We start from the raw sequence: 17,760 nt of genomic DNA on the forward strand, positions 1-17,760 counted from the left end.
TCATCCCGTTACTTTCATCTTTGTGACTATTACATAAAAGATAGTTCTAACTTTTACTACTATGTTGTTAGGCCTTCTCAATTATTGAATGACCTAGGACATCAAATTTGATAAAATAAAATACATATTTCACAGAAAGAAAGAAAAAAATTTGTCCACAAGAGGACATATATATATATATATATATATTGTTATCTTTTTTATGTGTCTCGATAACTTCTAATTGAACAGTATTCAAATTGTAACTTCGATCCTATGACCTGCATCTCCGGTCATCTATCTCTTCTTTAAATTAATTTTAGTTTAATGACCTAATTAATTGTTTCCCTTTTCTTTCTTATGTTTTGGTCCCATCAAAAAATTGGTCGGTCCATGAACTTGATAGCATCCCCTTATTGTCCCCTTGCCGATGGTATCTGTAATGAGTAGTTTTTTTCCCTCGGTTGAGGCTATACTTGGTAGCCTCTCCTTGTTGGCTTTCAAGTCTTCTTCTAGTTAATTCCGTCGGTGTTTTCCCTAATCGCTCAACTGGAAACTTTTGTCTCCTCACAATGAAGCCCTCGATAGCATCCTTCGGTCACCCATAGCTGCGGCCAGGAGTCCTATCTCCTGATTGTTGGCCATGGTTAAGAATCCAGTCACTATCGGTCGCCTCGGCCAGTCACGTGTCACCTCGTGAGGTTTGTGTGTCGTGTGAAATATGCTAGGTCTCGCTACTACTCGTCGAAGCTCCAGAAAGGAATAATAATAATAGTAATAATATAAAAAGAAAGAAAGAAAGAACGAATGTCTCTCTAGACTTAATTATATATTTTCTTCTTCTTCTTTTTTTTTAAAAAAAAAAGGCGATTAGGGCACGCCTTGTCGGATGATCACCTGATTCTACGTTTTCTTCTTAATTTGCGTTGCAATGCTATGCTAGTAGAGATTCTAGTAGCCCACAGCTGGCTTAAAAGTTTGGGCTAGATCACAGTAGAGATTATGGTAGGCAACAGCTGGCTTAAAAGTCTCTCCATGATCATTGCATCCGGAAGCAAGCGTTTAGTTCATAATTTCTATAGAGAAAGAGGAAAGAAAGTTTAAAAAAGTTCGAATGTCTACAAGAATGCAAAACAATCCGATTACACAAAGATCTTAAAAATTTTAGAATCAAATGGATCGGTTGATTCCTTGAACCTATGATGCATACAAACACCTTTTTTAAATAAAATCAAAGAAAAAGAAAATCATTTTAAAAAAGAGAGAGAGAGAGAGAGAGAGAGAGAGAGAGAGAGAAGAAAGGAATAACTATTCCTCGCATCGCATATACAACAACGATTCATATCCTCTTCCACGTAAATTACTCCCGAAAACGAGGGCATTTCGGTCAAATAGCCTCCCCTTCCCCCCCCCCCGGAAGGAAAAAAAGAAATGAGCAAAAGAGGGGCATCACCAACCACGGACGAGGCCGGAGCAGCGGATCTTGACCCAGTTGATCCCACGCCGGAGCGAAGCCTTCACCTTCCCCTCGGCGGCGTAGGCCTTGTACGCCGCCACCCTCCTCCGCCGCTTCGCCTCCGGGTCGCCCGACCACCAGGACCACGACCCCGACGACGACGAGGACACCACCACGTTCCCCGACGAAGAAGACGACGACGACATCGCGGGCGGCGGCGACCTCCGATACTCCTCTAGATCGCGCATTGTGGGAGATAGAAGAGGCGTGGTTGGTTGTAGGGATTTTTAGGGTTAGGGTTATAAATAGAGGGGAGAGAGACGAGACAAAGGAGGTGGCCATTAACAGACGAGCTGGGCAGCTGTCGGATTAGCAGGCAAGAGAAACTGAAATACTTGCATTTGTTACGGATGTCCTGCAGCCCCGTGTGCAGGAATTTACTACGTTGTCTATTTTGTGTTGTGTCTATTGCAGCTTACCCCGTGTCTTTTTACTATTTCTAATTCGACTCGTTAATTTTCTACTAAGATACCAAAAACACATTGGGTTGGCTTCTCAGTGTTATCCATCTCTCTCTATTCAACTCCCTTATGGTACAAGTTCATAACAATTGTGTCTATTATTAGTATTAAATCTTATCTAATACATCAGCTAGGAGGAGTACAATAAGGTCATACAAATTAAGTGGTTATTTATGCTTTCTTCTCTAAAAGTTTTTTGAATAGAGCTGTTAGTTAAATCAATTCATTAATATCCAAAAAGTTACAATAATTCATTTAACACATAGTGAAAATGGGACAGAACTATGTCTCTTTAATACAACTTTCACACTTGGTTTACAATAGACAATACTATAATTCAAATAAGGTATCAAATTCGATGGCACAAAAAAGAATCAAAATGAAGAACAATTCTAATAATTTTACTGATCAAAGAGCCTTGAGTCAGCTTGCATATCAGCAGTACAAGGTACGATTCTAAGAATCCACAAAGACAGAAAGATTAGAGATCACCCACTAGGACAACAGAAATTAAAAGAAAATCCTATAACATTCTAAACCCAACAAATAAGGCAAATTAAAAGACCAGAGTTAGGAGCCCCTAAAGCACAGTATTTAGAAGAGAGAGAAAAAGAGAGGCAACAATCGATAGGAATTGATCGACGATAGTTGAAGATAAAGAAGAGGCTTTAGTGGGGAGAGAGAGGAAGAGTGGAGAAGACCTGTCACCTTCTCTAGACACTCTGGCTAGGAGAGGAAAATGAGAAGCTCGTCAACACAAGTAAACAAAACTTTTTGGAGTAAGATTTATGATAAACCCTACCAAAGCTAGGGCCACCCAAGTAATTATTGCTTATTCCCTCTAAAAAGTTATTAGCATCTATTCTGATACAATTCTGGACTAAAAACAAGTAACTTTTAAAGGATCACATCAAAGATAGTGGAGAAAAAAACAAATATACGGCTTAAACTGAAAAAAAAAACACATAAAGCAAGGTGTGCGACGAAAACTCTTAACTCGGAGCCAATTGATATCTGCCAAGTATTAAGATGTAGGAAATTCGTGCGGTTCAGGCTGCAAACCGACCAATCCCTTCGTATGGTGGTAATACTATTGGACGACTCGTTTTCCAGACCTTGCTACATGGGATCATGCCGTCCTTTACTTTCATCGTGCTCGTCACGCTACGTACGTATGGATTGCATGAAGACAAAGCCAAGTCTTTGTCGCATAATTAATTCATCCAACTTAAATATGCTGATATTTCCACCAACACCGAGTCTGGAACTTGGAAGCCATCATCCCCATAAATAAACCATAAAAAAAAAAAAAGAGAGCTAAATTTTCAAGAATTTGCTCCATTTTACTAGCTATGGAGAAATGAACTCCGTACAAAATGACCGTACAGAGGAGGCCTTGCTTTGTCTGCTACTAAAAACTAACACATTATACACATTACTAGCTAGAATTAACCACCTGCATTATCGGCGCCGGACACCTTGCTTAACCTACTCGGCGCCGACTTCCCATCCTTGCCGATCACCCTCCGGCCGCCGGTTCGGCGCTTCCCGGACCCGAACAGAACTCTCTGAGCCACGGCTCCGGAGTACGGGTGCTGCGCTCCCTTACCGCCGCCCTCCGTGGCCCAGGAGCCGACCGCCGCCGCTGGGCCACTCTGGTATGCATCGGAGGCCTCCATCGTGTCATTCATGTTACCGAGAAGTTATCTTATGGGCTTCTTCTGGGTACGAAGAAACGATATCCGATTGCTTTTATAGTACCAGTTCAAAAGGAGTTAAAAGGAATCCAGATTTCTTTGACGGCTGGAAAAGAGAGAAAGATATAATGTGCCGAAAGTTCCTGGGCTTGGTGATCGGCTGCAGCCCCCGGGTGTATAAATCTTCTCCTAGCATTTTGGGTACATGGAAAGGCCATTTGACCGGCCAAAGCAACAGGTCGTAAGGGTTTCTGTGCAGCCGCGGCTGCAGAGGATCTAATCCTATATTCTTTGGATTCGGCGTCAAGATAAGAAAGGCGCAATGCCTTGCTTTCACTTTGAATGCTAACGGATTGAATCATTCCTTGCCGATCTTTAAAGATGAAAAGTGGCGAATGATCGATCCAGTTTGGACCACCACCATAATAAAGTCGGTGTTAATAGCTTCGGATATCGGAATGTCCCAATGGATGGCAATAACATCAAAAGGAGGAGGGAGGAAGCTTCCTTGAAAGATTTATTATGATCGTCAGTTTTTCTTTTTCTTTTTCCTTTTTTCTTTGGTTGGTAGTTGATGTTATTTCTCTGGCTTAAGATTATCATTATGTAGATCTTGAATGGAGTCAAAGGGAAAAGTTTCAATACCTTGTTTAGAAGATGTTTTAGATGTCTTGTGCTCTTGAGGCTTCATACTTGTGCTTCTCTTTGTAGAGATAAGTTTGGATGTCTATCAATTGAGTTGAGTTTTTTAAGTCTCAAAACAAATACTTAATAAATTACATCTATTGCACCTCATGGGCAAAATAGAAATAAAATATATATATATAATGAAATAAATTGGTAGGCCCTTGTGTGTCAGTACCACGAGAGAGTGGAGGAGATTCGTCGAGTTTTTCACTAAACTAATACGACATTTATTAAATTACTACTTTGTTTAAACTTATTTAAACACTACTATAATTTTTGCCAGAGTAGAAAATTACTGTCTGATTCTTAATAGGATTATCCCCAAAAAATAAAATAATTGAAAGCTAAATTGCTCTGAGAGAGAGCGTTTTAACTTGGCCTTAATTTCTTTTTTTTCTTATCTAGCCCTGTTTTATAGTACCCACTTCCACAACCTCCTCTGCCTCTTAATCTTTTTTGTTGCCTGAAAACTTGGCAAAGGTGGGAGCTTTACTGGAGTTCTGCCCACCTCCATAACCTTATATATATAGCTAGAAGAACTGCTATCTGGCAAGACATCGATTTTCAACTTGCCCTAAGTTGACAAAATTATAGTAGTTTTAGAATAAATTTAACTAGTATAGTACTTTAGTAAATATTAATTTGGTCAAAAACTTCAAGATTGAAAAAAAAACCTCCAAGATTCTCGTACGGAACAAATGCAAACCAGATCAGATCACATCAAATAGAGATTAAACTAAATGGATTGAGTCTAATTATTTTATTTGGTTATTTAATTTAGTTAGAACCTTAGTAGATTATAATTTTATTAACTTAGCTAAATCCAACTTTGCGTAGTTTCGAAAAAATATTCGCAGAATATTCTATAGATATTCAAATAATATCAAACCAATTGGATAAGATCGCCAACCTCTAGATCTACAACTTTGGTATTTACAACTTCTCTAGATTCAGAATCTATCTGTGACAAAATGAAGGGTTAATCTGAGAAGATAAGTGGCAAAATGAAGGATTAATCCGAGAAAATAAGGAAGACTGGTTTAGTTGGTTTGTTAGGGTTTTAACTTAGTTATTTGAACCCTTAGGGTTAGCCTCTATAAATATGGGGAGGAAACCGTAATTGGAGTTAAAGAATCTAATAATTGAAATTGGCATTATGTATTTATCTCCTTCTCAACTGTCTAGCCCTCTTTTCCACCTCCATTCTTCTACTGCCAAAATCTTTCGTTGGCCTCCTCTAACTCCTAATCCCCCTCTTCTACAACAACTTCTCTTCTTTCATACTAAGAAGTTAACCTAGCACTTATTTAGCTATTGGAGGGTTAACAAGTTAAGATTTATTTGACCTTCGGTCATTGGTTGGTCGATATATCAAAATCTAACTATCCAAACCTTGTGATCTTGAATTCGTTGGAAAGCTCTTTCTAAGAGCGACAACATATCTAAAATTTAGAAAGATCCAAGAATTTGATTTGACCAACTTAGTATTGAGGAAGTTTTAGGTAATCATTTAAAGCAACATTTATTGTTTTCCAGTGGAACTGTTTGGTTAATTCAATGTGTAATTTGTACAAAACAAAGCCTAGTTGTGATTCACTTTCGTTCTTTTGTCCTGAAATTAAACTAAGAGGCAAAATTGTATGATTGGTTCAGTACAATTTCAAACAAGGTTCTGAGAAAAGCTGTAAAGTATTGCATATTTAACTAAGAATCTATCCAGAAATTATAGCAATTAAAATGGCTATACATGAGAATATATAGACCCATACTTTATCCAGGATGATTTAACAAGAACGATAAAAGATTTATCTAACAAAAACGGGAATATTTCATTACTAGGACGACAGAAGTAATCCAGAGAAATAGTTTGTAGAAAAACATGGTACATGTCAAACACTTGTTCTATTCTCTTCTAAACTAGAGATACTTACAAAAGATAAGTTATGTACGCATCCAGTGATGTTTTCTGAAGGAAAACCTAAGGTCATACAAGCATACAGGACATTGCATAGTGGATATTTCGGTAGTATTATACTATCTTATGTCTGATAGAAGAAATTTGGTGATTTACGGATATATTATTTCACTGGAGGCATTTACAAAACTGAGTAGCATTCACCTCTTTAATTTGTTGCAGTGTGAGATGAAGAACCGATAATCTGGATGATCAACTTGTAGAAGGCGAATCCACTTGTCCGCAGCTTGCAGTAGGGAGCTGGCTAGCTGCCGCTCATATTGTTCATCAGAAATCCAAATTGAACCCCTCAACTTATATGCAGCCAATCCAAATATAGGGAGTGACAATTTCGAGGACATGTTGATGCAGCCAGTCATGTCGCTAACTCTGCGGGAGCTGGCAATCTCTGAATGTACATCGCCGATATCTGCTGAGAGAAATCAAAACATATTTTGTTAAGGGATGGCCATCGACAGCATTACTCATACAGTAGAAACCAGTTTTTTAATTTCCAAAATATATCTTTCAAGAGAATTTTGAAAATCTTGTAACATTGCAGGCTCTGAATAGTTGGGACTAAAGGCTTAGCTATCTTTGTGCAAACCTGCACGATGGACAAATTGAAACAAAGCAATAGGTGCATTTTAATTGAGTTTCTTCTAGGGTAAGCCCAGCATTCCAGCAACAATTCCACCATATCTGTAATTTCAATGATGTGGAGAACAATTTTTCTTCAAACTTCGAAAACATGGACCACACAATAGGCACTCCCATTATGTAAGAAGTGATATGTTTCTCTTTGATACAAACTATCAAGATGAGTAGGCTATTAAGTTCATCTGAGAGAAAAGGAATGCATCTATGAAACCATTTTATCTCCATAAAGTACAATCCATGATACTTGGCAGTTGGCATTCTGTTTTCTTTTCTTTGATCGCATTTTTGTTCGTTATGGATATATATAAGGACTTTGATTATAATGTCATTTGTGAGAGACAAAACTAAGGCATATGGATATTTTTCTAACCACTGGAAGTGACATAAAATACTTACTTTTAGAAGGTGTGGCCAGCGAATGATATGTCAAGAAACAGGCGTCTAGATCCCTCAATGTTGGTCCTGTGGGTATCCTATATATTGGGTACCTGAAACAAAAGCACGAAAATGCATTGAGAAATAATGCATAATTTGTAAATATCGCAAGTACAAAGAGTAGTAAACCATCCCCGAAAGAATGCAGTTGTAGAGTTAGGTAATCAGAAAGAAGATAATGTTATTTAAGAGTAAAGTGTACCATGCAACAGAGAACCAACTGGATGGCAGTAGATCACAGCTCCTGTAGGTCTTCAGATCTGGAAATTTACTAGCCAAAACTGAAATCTGGAGCGCATGTGCACAATGAGCATTACCATATAGATCATCTTTACAGCTTGATTTCTTAAAGGTGGAAGAGAAACTTGCCTTGTCAGCCAAAGGTTCTCTACCATATGGTGAATCCCGCTCTAGATACTCAAATATTGGAAGGCTCATCGAAGCACAAGCTTCACCATCATCATTGTGGAAGCCTCCTTGACTCACGTGGCAGGTTGTCCCCAAAGATGCATCTCTTTCCCTCGCTTGATCAGCTTCACTCCCATTACTGCTTTCACTGCTAGTATCCAGGTAAGGTTCTCCATCACTTTCCTCTCCAGGTCGCCTTAAATAAGGAATAGAGTGAATTGACAACAATATAAAGTTGACAACAATCATATGAAACCTTCTACTTTCAATTCTATTATTTTGACACTAGGAAAATCAAAAGAGAACAAGTCATTTCTTGTCCTCATAGAAGTCACATATTTGCCAATACTAACTCATCTACAACATCATTACTTTAAAATGAGTGAAGGATCTTTACTTCGGCTTATATCAGCATTCAGCATTCAGTCTCTCAAAAAAAATGTGTATATATATATCTTCTAATAATCACATAATACTAGATGATGTCTTGATGTTTCTCTTTGCTTTTGGTTAAACAAAGCTACACTTACCATATAAAATCTTTTCGCAGAATCTGTGAATTTTAAGTTCAGATAATTATTAAATAGCTGATGCTTGTTTTATGGACAGACAAAATCTTTAAATTTTTTGGTTGTCTAAATATAACTCCACTCCCATTCTCAGAAAACAAAACAGCAAACTTAGCAACCTCTACAAAACATTAAGTATTTGCTTTCATCCAAAAGAAGAGGAGCTCCTTTGGTATGATATATATTGGAAGAATTCTAAGGTGGATGTGGTCCAACAGGATACTACTTGGACTAGATAATATTGTAATGTTTCTAATCCTGGGTCATTTTCACTGCATTGCTTGATGTTCCCAGTGGAGAGGAGAGCTTTTGTGATTTCTCCCGTAAGTCACCATTCGGTACAACCTTGTGAAGTATGGACACAAATTTGCGATATGGGTACATAGATGCTAAGACATTCTCAAATGTGCACCTTTTTCCTCTCTCAAAACCATTGGATTTGATAGTTGTGCAATCCCTCGTGCCGTGATCTTGCCAATAATCATAGTTGGATGTTGAGGCAAATGGAGTCAAAATGGCAAGATTGGTAATTAGGGAACTCGGTTCATTGTTTAAAGTAATAACAAGCAATGGCATGCACATGTTCAAGCAAGCCTAGTGCATATACAAGGACTCTTGTTGTAGATGGTAAATGAAATATAATAGCATCCTCAGTTTGACTTCATTACAACTCTTGTCATTGATCAATATCAGAAATCCCTCTCTCAAAAGTATCCAAGAAGAGACTAAAAATGTCATAGATGAATCTATATTTTATCATAATACATACTCAAAGGAAGTATATGACAGATATTCATAAAATCGCCAAATAGTATCCTATGAGGTCCAGTATTCTATGTAGACACTTATAAAATATGGAAATATATGTTCCTAGAAACCATTTGTTCCAACTTCAATAATAATTTCGATAGAATGTCTCTGCTAGTTACCATAGCTGTCAAGAAGTAAACCAACAAACTTTCTTTCTCTTTCTAAGTGCAAGTTACAACCCACAAAGTCAAGATTAGAGACATGCACTTATATTCCATGTTGCATGTATCATGCTTCAAGCAATGACAATGGGATGGCAGGTGTAGACTAGGTGTTACAAGTTAGATAAGCAGCAAAAATGAAACTGCAAATCATGATATGGTCAGGTGACACGATTTGCAGATGCCTGTTATAGAGCTGAGGATATGTCTTCATCCAACTTTATGAAATGAGACTTCCTAGAATGGCTTTCAGTAAAAAAATTTCCAGACAAGCAGCCTTTTCACATAATTTGATTGATATTGGTACTACCCTCCACTTAGCTCTTTGACAACATCTGACATAAAAAATATGATCTTTCTCCTTCATATTATGCATTGCTCTTGTTTTATAGGCCAAAATATCAATTACGTGGTACATAATTCAAGGTCAAGCGGACTTATTCCTCTCGTTCAACTTCTATTTTATAAGGATTTTGGCACCTCTTCCTGGAGGATTGATGTTAGATAAATCCTAAATAGTTCCTCCTAGAAGGCCATCATTGTATTGGAGGCCACACAACTTTCAGTTTCTTCTTTTACTGACAAGGGACAAAATCAGCAAATTTGTGTTTTTCTTCTCTAATCTATCTCAGCAAGGCTTGGGCAGAATAGAAGAACAAGGACAAGTATTATTAGTGGCATAGAGAAAATGCATTCTCGTCATTAATATGTTTGCTCACAGTTTGTGGACCTTTCAGGAGAATTGGAGAGAGCATCATTGAAGCAATGCTAGTACATCATCTGAAAAGTGTGTTGTTGATAATGAATCAATTGACATGAAGACAGATTCCTGTCAGGTCATTCCTAATATAACTACAATAATTGCAAAAAGCATCAAATTGAAGTACTTGCATCACCTTAGGACCTATAGCTCAACAAGAATAAGAGATTGATAAGGACATTGTGTCTAGAATTCAGGAATATGGTTAACATCAAGATGTGCTTCTACACCATTCCGGGATTGATTTGCTATTATGGTTAAATTGCAAATCCTAACATAGCATGTAATTATAACCGCGAAAAACAGATCGATACGTACAAATGAGTGAATATCGTAGTTTTCATCGGAAAAATATCCTACCTCAATCTCAAGACGGTCCTGGATGGGTCAGCATAAATCTGGATGGCCGAGAGGTAAGGCACGTAGTATTGAACCACAGAATCACTTCCATTCAACACCAGGGGCACCCCAGCTCCATACGCACTCCACTCATTGAACGCCTCCCATAGATCTCCAAGGCAAAAGTATGGATGAGAATCCACTACATCGCAGCTCCTCCATCCTCTCGCGCTCGTCTGAGGCAATCACAAATTCCGGAAAATGAAATCAAACAAGAACAAACAACAACGAGAAAAGACTGCAAGAAAGGTGAGAAAGCTCGCTCCTTTCTTCCAATATCGCACCCCACGAACCTTAGGGAAGTACTGGGCGGGCACCGTGGGAGTGGTGGACTCAAGAAACCGATCGAGATTGGAGAGAGAGGAAGAGGACGAGGACGACGACACCGAGGGATTGGAGGTGGCATCATCCGAATCGATCCGGCTCTCGGGATTCGGCTTCAATTGCTGCTTCTGGAGCTTTTGCTGCTGCTGCTGCTCGAGTTGCTTTCTAATGGCGGGAGGGCTGTAGAAGCGATCGACGCCGAAGCTTCGGGAAGACGACGATGCGACGCCTGAGCTGACCATTGGATGCTGGAATGAGGAGAAGAGATAGGAGAGCTTTTCTGACTTAAAGAACTCGATTTCAAGACGCTATTGGCGATCCGAATTAGGGTTTTGGAGGGGTAGAGATGGAGTGTGTGAAGAGGGGGTTGGGGTTTTAGATCCGAGAGAGGACAGACGAGGTGAGATTTGAGAAGACGACTGTGGTTCTCCGCCTCCCATTCTTTGTAATTTTGTAGAACAAAGTGCATTTAACACCCTATAGTTTTTGTTTATTATATTTCACACTTTGCACTCCTCTTCTTAAGTCTTACGTAACGTAGGTATATCTTTTTAGGTAATTAAAAAGCAAAATGCACGACTCGCATCTACAAATACCACGAAACATAGGGTGTAAAGTACAATGTTTCCCTCAGTTCGGAAATCCATGGTTCCAACCACCTTCTCCTCCTCTGCTTCCCGTCACGTTCGGTAACTATTACCTTCCGCCTTAGCGAACGCCAATCCTCGCATAGACAATATTTAAGCGGACGCTGGAGTCTTGCTCTCTATATCCTTCGTCCAGTTCAGTTCCATGGTTTAATCAGACGATTGATAGATGTTTCGCATACTACTTTCTATGGGTGTCCACGTAGAAATGATCGATAAAAGAATATTCGCTTTGATTTCTTTTTCGACACGTGTTTGATCTGACACCAATTCTGATTTAACCCCGAAGTACCACTAAATGACGGAGAAGTCCAAGAAGATTAATCCACTTTCCAACTTCCAACACGACTTCTCATTCTTACATACCACAAGTTTTTTTTCCTACATGTATACAGAATACCCTTCTCAAATATATTATTTATACCCCTCTAAAATTAATATTTATATTTATCTCCTTTAAAAATCTCAATTATACTATAAAAAATAATCTCTTTTTTTTCTATTTTTACCCACTCTCTTTAGGGTGCAATGAATAGGCTTTAAAATCATGTAGTGCATTTGGCGCGGGTCTTCCTTCTCTCTTGAAGGGATTTCTTTTTTCACCGGTGAGGTTTATTCACTCCCCTCCCCTAGCCGACGGGCGAGGGGAGGAGTGAACCCTCCTTTCTCTCTTCCCCCCTCCCCTTCTTCCTCTTCTTCCTCTCCCTTTCTGAAAAGCTTGAGGCGTCTTTCCCTCTCAGCAAGTCACTACTCTTGACTTTAAGAATTCTCATGCCTTGCTGCTGATTTAAGATGTTGTATGTATTTTTCTTTAACTTATTATTCTTGATAAGTAATCTTCAATCCTCCTGCCTTTGAGAATTCTCATGCCCATTTCTTGGATTACTAGATTGACGGAACTTGCAAGCTAAATCAAAGCTCTTCGCTTATGAAAATTTCTAGTACCCTAAGCTTGATGCTCTATTTTAAATTGTTGAACTACCTATTGTAGACCAAGTGTAAGACTTATATCAAAAAGGTTGTCGCTCTATTTTCTCTTTTCTGTGTGTATCACGATATATTGATGAAAGTCTTATAAGTTAATAAATTAACCTACCTACGAGCTCTCTTTTGAAAAAAAAAAAACTTTAAACAACACAAATTTCTAAGAATTTCCTCGTATAAGAAAAACATAAATAATGGGCATTGGAATTAATCCCTATGACTCGGGATTTGGGCTCGACCTAAGAAATGAATATTTTGTTAATTCGAGGTTAATACTGTAAATGCCTAATTAGGTCGTTGATGTATGGCCAAGCCAGTATGGAAGTGACCTCCACCAGACGACTAAATCCCATGGAAATTTTGGTGCTCCCTTGTTGGTAGACACTACCAACTGGCTACGCCTCTCGTGTTTCATGACTCCATTTGTAGATCTCGAGACAAATTAGAGTGTCATCAAGCATGGTCGTCCTTTTTATATGGCATCGTGGTTGAGTGATAAATAAAAAGGTAAATATCGAATCTTTATTCATTCATTCACGAATTCCCTTCAATCCAAGGCAACCTAGGATTTAAGAATTAATCAAACGTTTGCAAGCCAAATGGAAGTAATTAATAGCCTCATCTTCAGTGTTTTATAACTACGATTTTATGTACATCACAAGGAGTTTGTGTTATTATGGAGAGTTAATTACGAACTATTGTCAGTTTTCACTGACCTGATCTAATTTTTCGTTACACTTTATTCATTCATAAGATGAATCTCTAAAGAATGACAGACCGAAATGCTCATATTCAATCTCAACTTCACTTCTAAACTCTGTTTATCTTTCCCCATTTTAACATTACGATTCTATAACTTATATCTATCTACATTTAATCTACTGCCAATTCTTTCTATTGACTTCAGTGTGGACTTTGATACACTCAACTGGAAGAGAGTCCCAATTTGTTCAAAAGATTAGTAGAATTGAGGTTTTGTCGCTTGGTATAAAGCTGTTCAAAAGTATTCATAAGAGATGTATGGTTAAAGTAAGTTTTGTTGCAAACCTTTTAAGTCTTCCTTAATGCCAGTGAACTGGAGCTTCTTTCCTCCTTTCTTAGATCATCCAATAGTGACCTCAACCAGAGACCTGAGGAAAGAATGGCTGTCCTCGAGGATGCCCATAACAAAAGGAAGCCATTTCATATGGACGAGATCCAGAATCGATTATATAAATGATAACACGGATGGGAAATGGATTCATCTGTGAGCCTACAATTTAGACAAATGATTTTAAGGCCCAAATGAATATTTGAGAGAGTATAGAAAGCAATTTTTTCCTCAACTCTTCTACAGGAAAACTTTAATTTTGGACGAAACCTCGAGAAAAATGTAAATTGATCTCTTGAATAACTACAAGTTACATTGATAAAAGGAGTCTTCATGGATTCATTTAGAAGCAAAACCCGAACCCCAATGCACCACCCCACGCTACTCTCTCTCACTCCCTCTCTAAAAAGGAAGCCATGGATCTGACTCCACTCCTCCCTCTTCCGTTCCAAATCACAATGCCAACGCTACCCTCTTCTCCCCTCCTTCTCCTCCTTCTCCTCCTCCTCTCCTTAACTCCATCCCCGCCGCCGATGCTCACCTCCGCGACGGCGGTGGTCAAAGACGGCGACCCATCATGCACTCTCTGCTCCTCTTGCCCGAACTACCCTTGCCCACTTCCTCCTCCCCCGCCCCCTCCTCTTCCACCCGTCGAAACCTTCTACTACTACTCCCCTCCTCCTCCTCCCACGGCCGCCTCCGACTACTATTCCCCTCCTCCGCCGTCGACTATCGACTGCGATACTTTGGCGCCGCCGAGCTCCATGGTGCCGTACTTCCCGTTTTACTACAATACTCCTGAATTCTCCTCGGGATTCAAGCCCGGGCCCTTCCTCGGGGAGAAGTCGCTCCTTGCCCTGTTCTTGGGCGGGCTCCTCTGCTTGGGTGTGCTCTTGTAGTACGTTGGGATCTTATCGGATCTGGCATTTGATTCAAGATCCGATTAGTGCAAATCTGATGTGGATCTCAAAGGTAAATGATATCTACTTATTAAATGGATCAAATAATACAAATATTTGATGTTGCTCCCTTGTATATATAGCTATACAAGCATATAAGATCGTTTGTGTGCTAATAAAGATTATATGTATGTTATGACAAAATTAACAACTTACATGTTAGATATCCATAAGAATTCATCAACTATTAATGGTATGATCTAAAGCTACTCCCTTGAAACTTGCGACGTTACAATCAAATAGCTTATAAGACAGCATCGAACATGCGGCAAAAGAGTCAAAAAGAATCTTCATACAAATACCATTCTAACCAATAACAGATCAACGAATCCAAAACTTGCAACTATTTTTTTTACATCATTCTAAGGAGCTATCCTTGATAAATTCGTCATGCATGGAGGTATCCAGAAGAGAGAGCCATCAGAAGGACGGCAGCCTTCTCGTCCTCTCCCATCCTCCTCATCCTTCTCCTCCTCATCCTCTTATGGATCACAGATCTCTGCTTCAGTACGATCTCATTCCCCAACCCCAGCATCCTAATCTCGAAGGAAACGCCCATCTCTTCCCTCTTCTCCTTCTTCTCTCCTCCCTTCTTCCGGTAGCGAATCCCACAAGCATTACAAAGCGACTGCGAGCGCGAACACAATCAGATCAGATCGAAGTAAGCAAAACCCAACTCGCCAAATCTTTCTCTAGATCAATCTATGCTTACCTTGGGACCAGATGGGCCGGCTCTCCACAGAGGAGTCTTCTTCGTCTGGCAATCGGCGCAGCTCCTGCGCTCCTCCGGATTGGAATCCTGGTATCGAATCGAAGCGATAAGAGAGATAAGCCCATTAGGGAACGACCAAGATTGAGATCGATACGGGAAAGTAAGATCGACCCAACTCACCTTCTCGCAAGATCGATTCATTCCTCGCTTCAAAATCTCACCTTTCCGATCCAACAAAGTGGTCAATTGAACGATCACCCGGTTGCTATTAATCTGCTTTGCTTCCTTCTGGGCATAGAGAAGGGATCAATTACGATAAGATCTGATGAAAGATCTACTGGCAGAGATCGAGAACATCAGAAATCTCCTTCACTTAGCGAGATCTTTGATCTGGTTCGACAGAAGAAGAAAGAGAGGAGAGGATCTGAGAAGAGAGATAGAGGAGGAGAGATGAGAGTGTGTATATGAGAGCAGAGATGGGGAGAGAGAGGAAGAGGAAGAAATTGGAGGGATGCAAAGGGAGTAGATCCTCTTGAGAGCAGTGGAGGGAAACAGGAAAAGCTGGAGGGGGGGAAGGATGACAAAAGGATGCACATATGAAAAGGGGAGAGAGAGAGACAGATAAATGGAACATCTTTTTATTCTGTTGGATAAAATACAAATTACCCTCAGTAATTATGCCCTAAAATCAAATTATTTCTGAAATTTTATTTAGACCACTTTATACCATCTGATTTAGAGTAGTGTAAAACTTCTAATTTTTACAGAAAAAATAAAAATAACTTATTTCTCACCATAGTAAATATTATAATATTAGAATTGTTGTTTTTATTCAATTAAATTTACTCATTTTATCATATTCTTTAAATTTAAAACAAGACGTGCTTTCAACCTCTTATATCTTTTCTAATCTAATAATCTTAGTTAATATTTTGCTATCAGAGATTCATAATTGAACTCTCTTATAATTCTCCTTCTACATCAGCACTAGCTCTGCTGGGGTTTGGCATGGCAACTTTCTTCCCTTTCTTGAGAAGGGATTTTTCTCTCTGTGAACTTTCATCCTCTCCCCTTTTTCATCTTTTTCTCTCATCTTTTCTTCTTTCTCTCTTCTTTTCCCTTTTTTACTTTTTTTTTATCCTCATCGTTGCTGCTCTTTCTCATCGTTTGTTGTCTTCCTCTCTAGCCACTCTCCTTTTCGCACCGACATAGCCCATAACCTCTGTTTCTTCCCTTCAATCTTACCTCCCCCCACATTTGCCTTCATAGTTCACCATCCTTTTCTCCCACAAGCACACTGTCCTCTTTTCCTCTCTTTTCTTGTCGTTCTATAGTCGCTCGCGTCGCTAGGGGACCTAGCTCTGGTGGTACTATTGCCTTCCCCATCGTCGTCGTCGTCCTTGCAAGATTTCTTTGGTGTCAAGTTGTTCCTTTTGTCGTTGCTCCAGTCAAGTCCTCTCTAATTGGCACCTCGTCAAGCCCCTCCGGATCCTAGTGGTGCTTGGTTGGTGTTTTTGTGTTGGCCCGAGTCTTAGCCTTCGCCATGGTTAGGTTGTTTGGTGCTGCACGGTTTAGGTTTTGGTTAGGCCTATCCCATACCATTGTGTGATATCTTTGTTAGGGTTTTAGATTCTGCAAGTTATAGCTACAATGCTTCATGATACTTTCTTAATTAGGAACAAACTAATGCTAGCCTGTAAAATTTCGATAATTTCAGTGTTCATCATTCTGAATCTATTTGCCCTTAGGGCTTGATGCTTGTTTTCCTTACAATGCTGGTATATGGCTTTTTAAAATATGGAGATTTTTCGTTTGTGTATCAAGCATGTAAAATTTGATTGAATGTAACAACACTGTAAATAATTAGTTAATCTAAGAACAAGTATAGATTAATCTTTATCATAAGCATTATGAACTTCCGCATTTAAATTATTTTTTTATCGCACTGTATTGGTTACAATTTCCTAAGGTATTAATAAGCTAATTGTTTAAATAAATATGAATCTTTATACCCATATTTTTAAGATGATTAAATTTTTTTAGTAATCATATATTTAAAGAGAGGTATATTATTCATTTACTAAACTACCATTTTACCTTCTAATTAGAAATTAAAGAATAGAGAAAGAAAACAGGAGAGAAACCAATTCATTTTTCTTCCTACTCGACTAAGAAACTAAATAGAAAACAGCATCTTCATGTTATTAAAAAAAAAAAACAAAAGAAACACCATTAGGATGTCATACAAATTAGTATACTGGATCATGCGTAATAATCACTAATAATTATTATGATATTTTTGGCTTGTATGTCCGTAGTTGATATTTATATAAATAACTCTTAATATATATATTATTTGTATAGATAACTTTCTGGTTATTTCACAAATTAAAATTTAATAATTTAACAAAAAATAAAAAATATCTTTAACTATGAGAAATCTATGAAATTAGAATAAAATTATTTTTATCTTTTTATCTTTAAATTATTTAAAGATAATTTAAAGAGGCATACAGATAAATAAGAAACTTCTAAAGAATATATATAT

The 17,760-nt window shown here is 38.5% G+C and overlaps 2 protein-coding genes across 5 annotated transcripts; both read right to left on the reverse strand.

The window, feature by feature from the left end:
- Positions 1 to 6,190: 6,190 nt before the first annotated feature.
- LOC140770251 (uncharacterized) lies at positions 6,191 to 11,234 on the reverse strand. Of its 3 annotated transcripts, none has more exons than XM_073111344.1 (6): positions 10,790 to 11,234; positions 10,458 to 10,672; positions 7,759 to 7,945; positions 7,592 to 7,677; positions 7,351 to 7,442; positions 6,191 to 6,727 (listed from the first exon to the last, which is right to left on the reverse strand). In XM_073111344.1, exons 1-6 carry the CDS (start codon positions 11,060 to 11,062, stop codon positions 6,456 to 6,458), a joined length of 1,125 nt encoding a protein of 374 aa, XP_072967445.1. In that variant the 5' UTR covers positions 11,063 to 11,234; the 3' UTR covers positions 6,191 to 6,455. The 3 variants fall into 3 exon arrangements, with proteins under 3 accessions (XP_072967445.1, XP_072967444.1, XP_072967443.1); XM_073111343.1 differs by having other exon boundaries at positions 6,191 to 6,724; positions 7,759 to 7,993; XM_073111342.1 differs by having other exon boundaries at positions 7,759 to 7,993.
- Positions 11,235 to 13,813: 2,579 nt separating this feature from the next.
- LOC140770897 (GATA transcription factor 15-like) lies at positions 13,814 to 15,793 on the reverse strand. Of its 2 annotated transcripts, none has more exons than XR_012106071.1 (4): positions 15,393 to 15,793; positions 15,213 to 15,299; positions 14,657 to 15,128; positions 13,814 to 14,461 (listed from the first exon to the last, which is right to left on the reverse strand). XR_012106071.1 is itself a non-coding variant. In XM_073112223.1 (4 exons), the coding sequence occupies exons 1-3, from the start codon at positions 15,411 to 15,413 to the stop codon at positions 14,889 to 14,891; spliced, it is 348 nt and encodes a 115-aa protein (XP_072968324.1). In that variant the 5' UTR covers positions 15,414 to 15,793; the 3' UTR covers positions 13,815 to 14,461; positions 14,857 to 14,888. The 2 variants fall into 2 exon arrangements, 1 of the variants encoding a protein (XP_072968324.1); XM_073112223.1 differs by having other exon boundaries at positions 13,815 to 14,461; positions 14,857 to 15,128.
- Between the last annotated feature and the right edge of the window lie 1,967 nt (positions 15,794 to 17,760).

Source organism: Typha angustifolia, chromosome 11 (genome assembly GCF_048772165.1).
Source record: "Typha angustifolia cultivar Huaian chromosome 11, ASM4877216v1, whole genome shotgun sequence".
Taxonomy (NCBI): domain Eukaryota; kingdom Viridiplantae; phylum Streptophyta; class Magnoliopsida; order Poales; family Typhaceae; genus Typha; species Typha angustifolia.

Coding starts and splice junctions, on each gene's coding strand:
- LOC140770251 (XM_073111342.1), bottom strand. CDS start 11,062: ATGGTCAGCTCAGGCGTCGCATCGTCGTCTTCCCGAAGCTTCGGCGTC. Junction 7,994..10,457: donor AGGACCGTCTTGAGATTGAG/GTAGGATATTTT, acceptor TCCTTATTTAAG/GCGACCTGGAGAGGAAAGTG. Junction 7,678..7,758: donor GAGAACCTTTGGCTGACAAG/GCAAGTTTCTCT, acceptor CATGCGCTCCAG/ATTTCAGTTTTGGCTAGTAA.
- LOC140770897 (XM_073112223.1), bottom strand. CDS start 15,413: ATGAATCGATCTTGCGAGAAG. Junction 15,300..15,392: donor TGAATCGATCTTGCGAGAAG/GTGAGTTGGGTC, acceptor ATTCGATACCAG/GATTCCAATCCGGAGGAGCG. Junction 15,129..15,212: donor CCGGCCCATCTGGTCCCAAG/GTAAGCATAGAT, acceptor TCGCGCTCGCAG/TCGCTTTGTAATGCTTGTGG.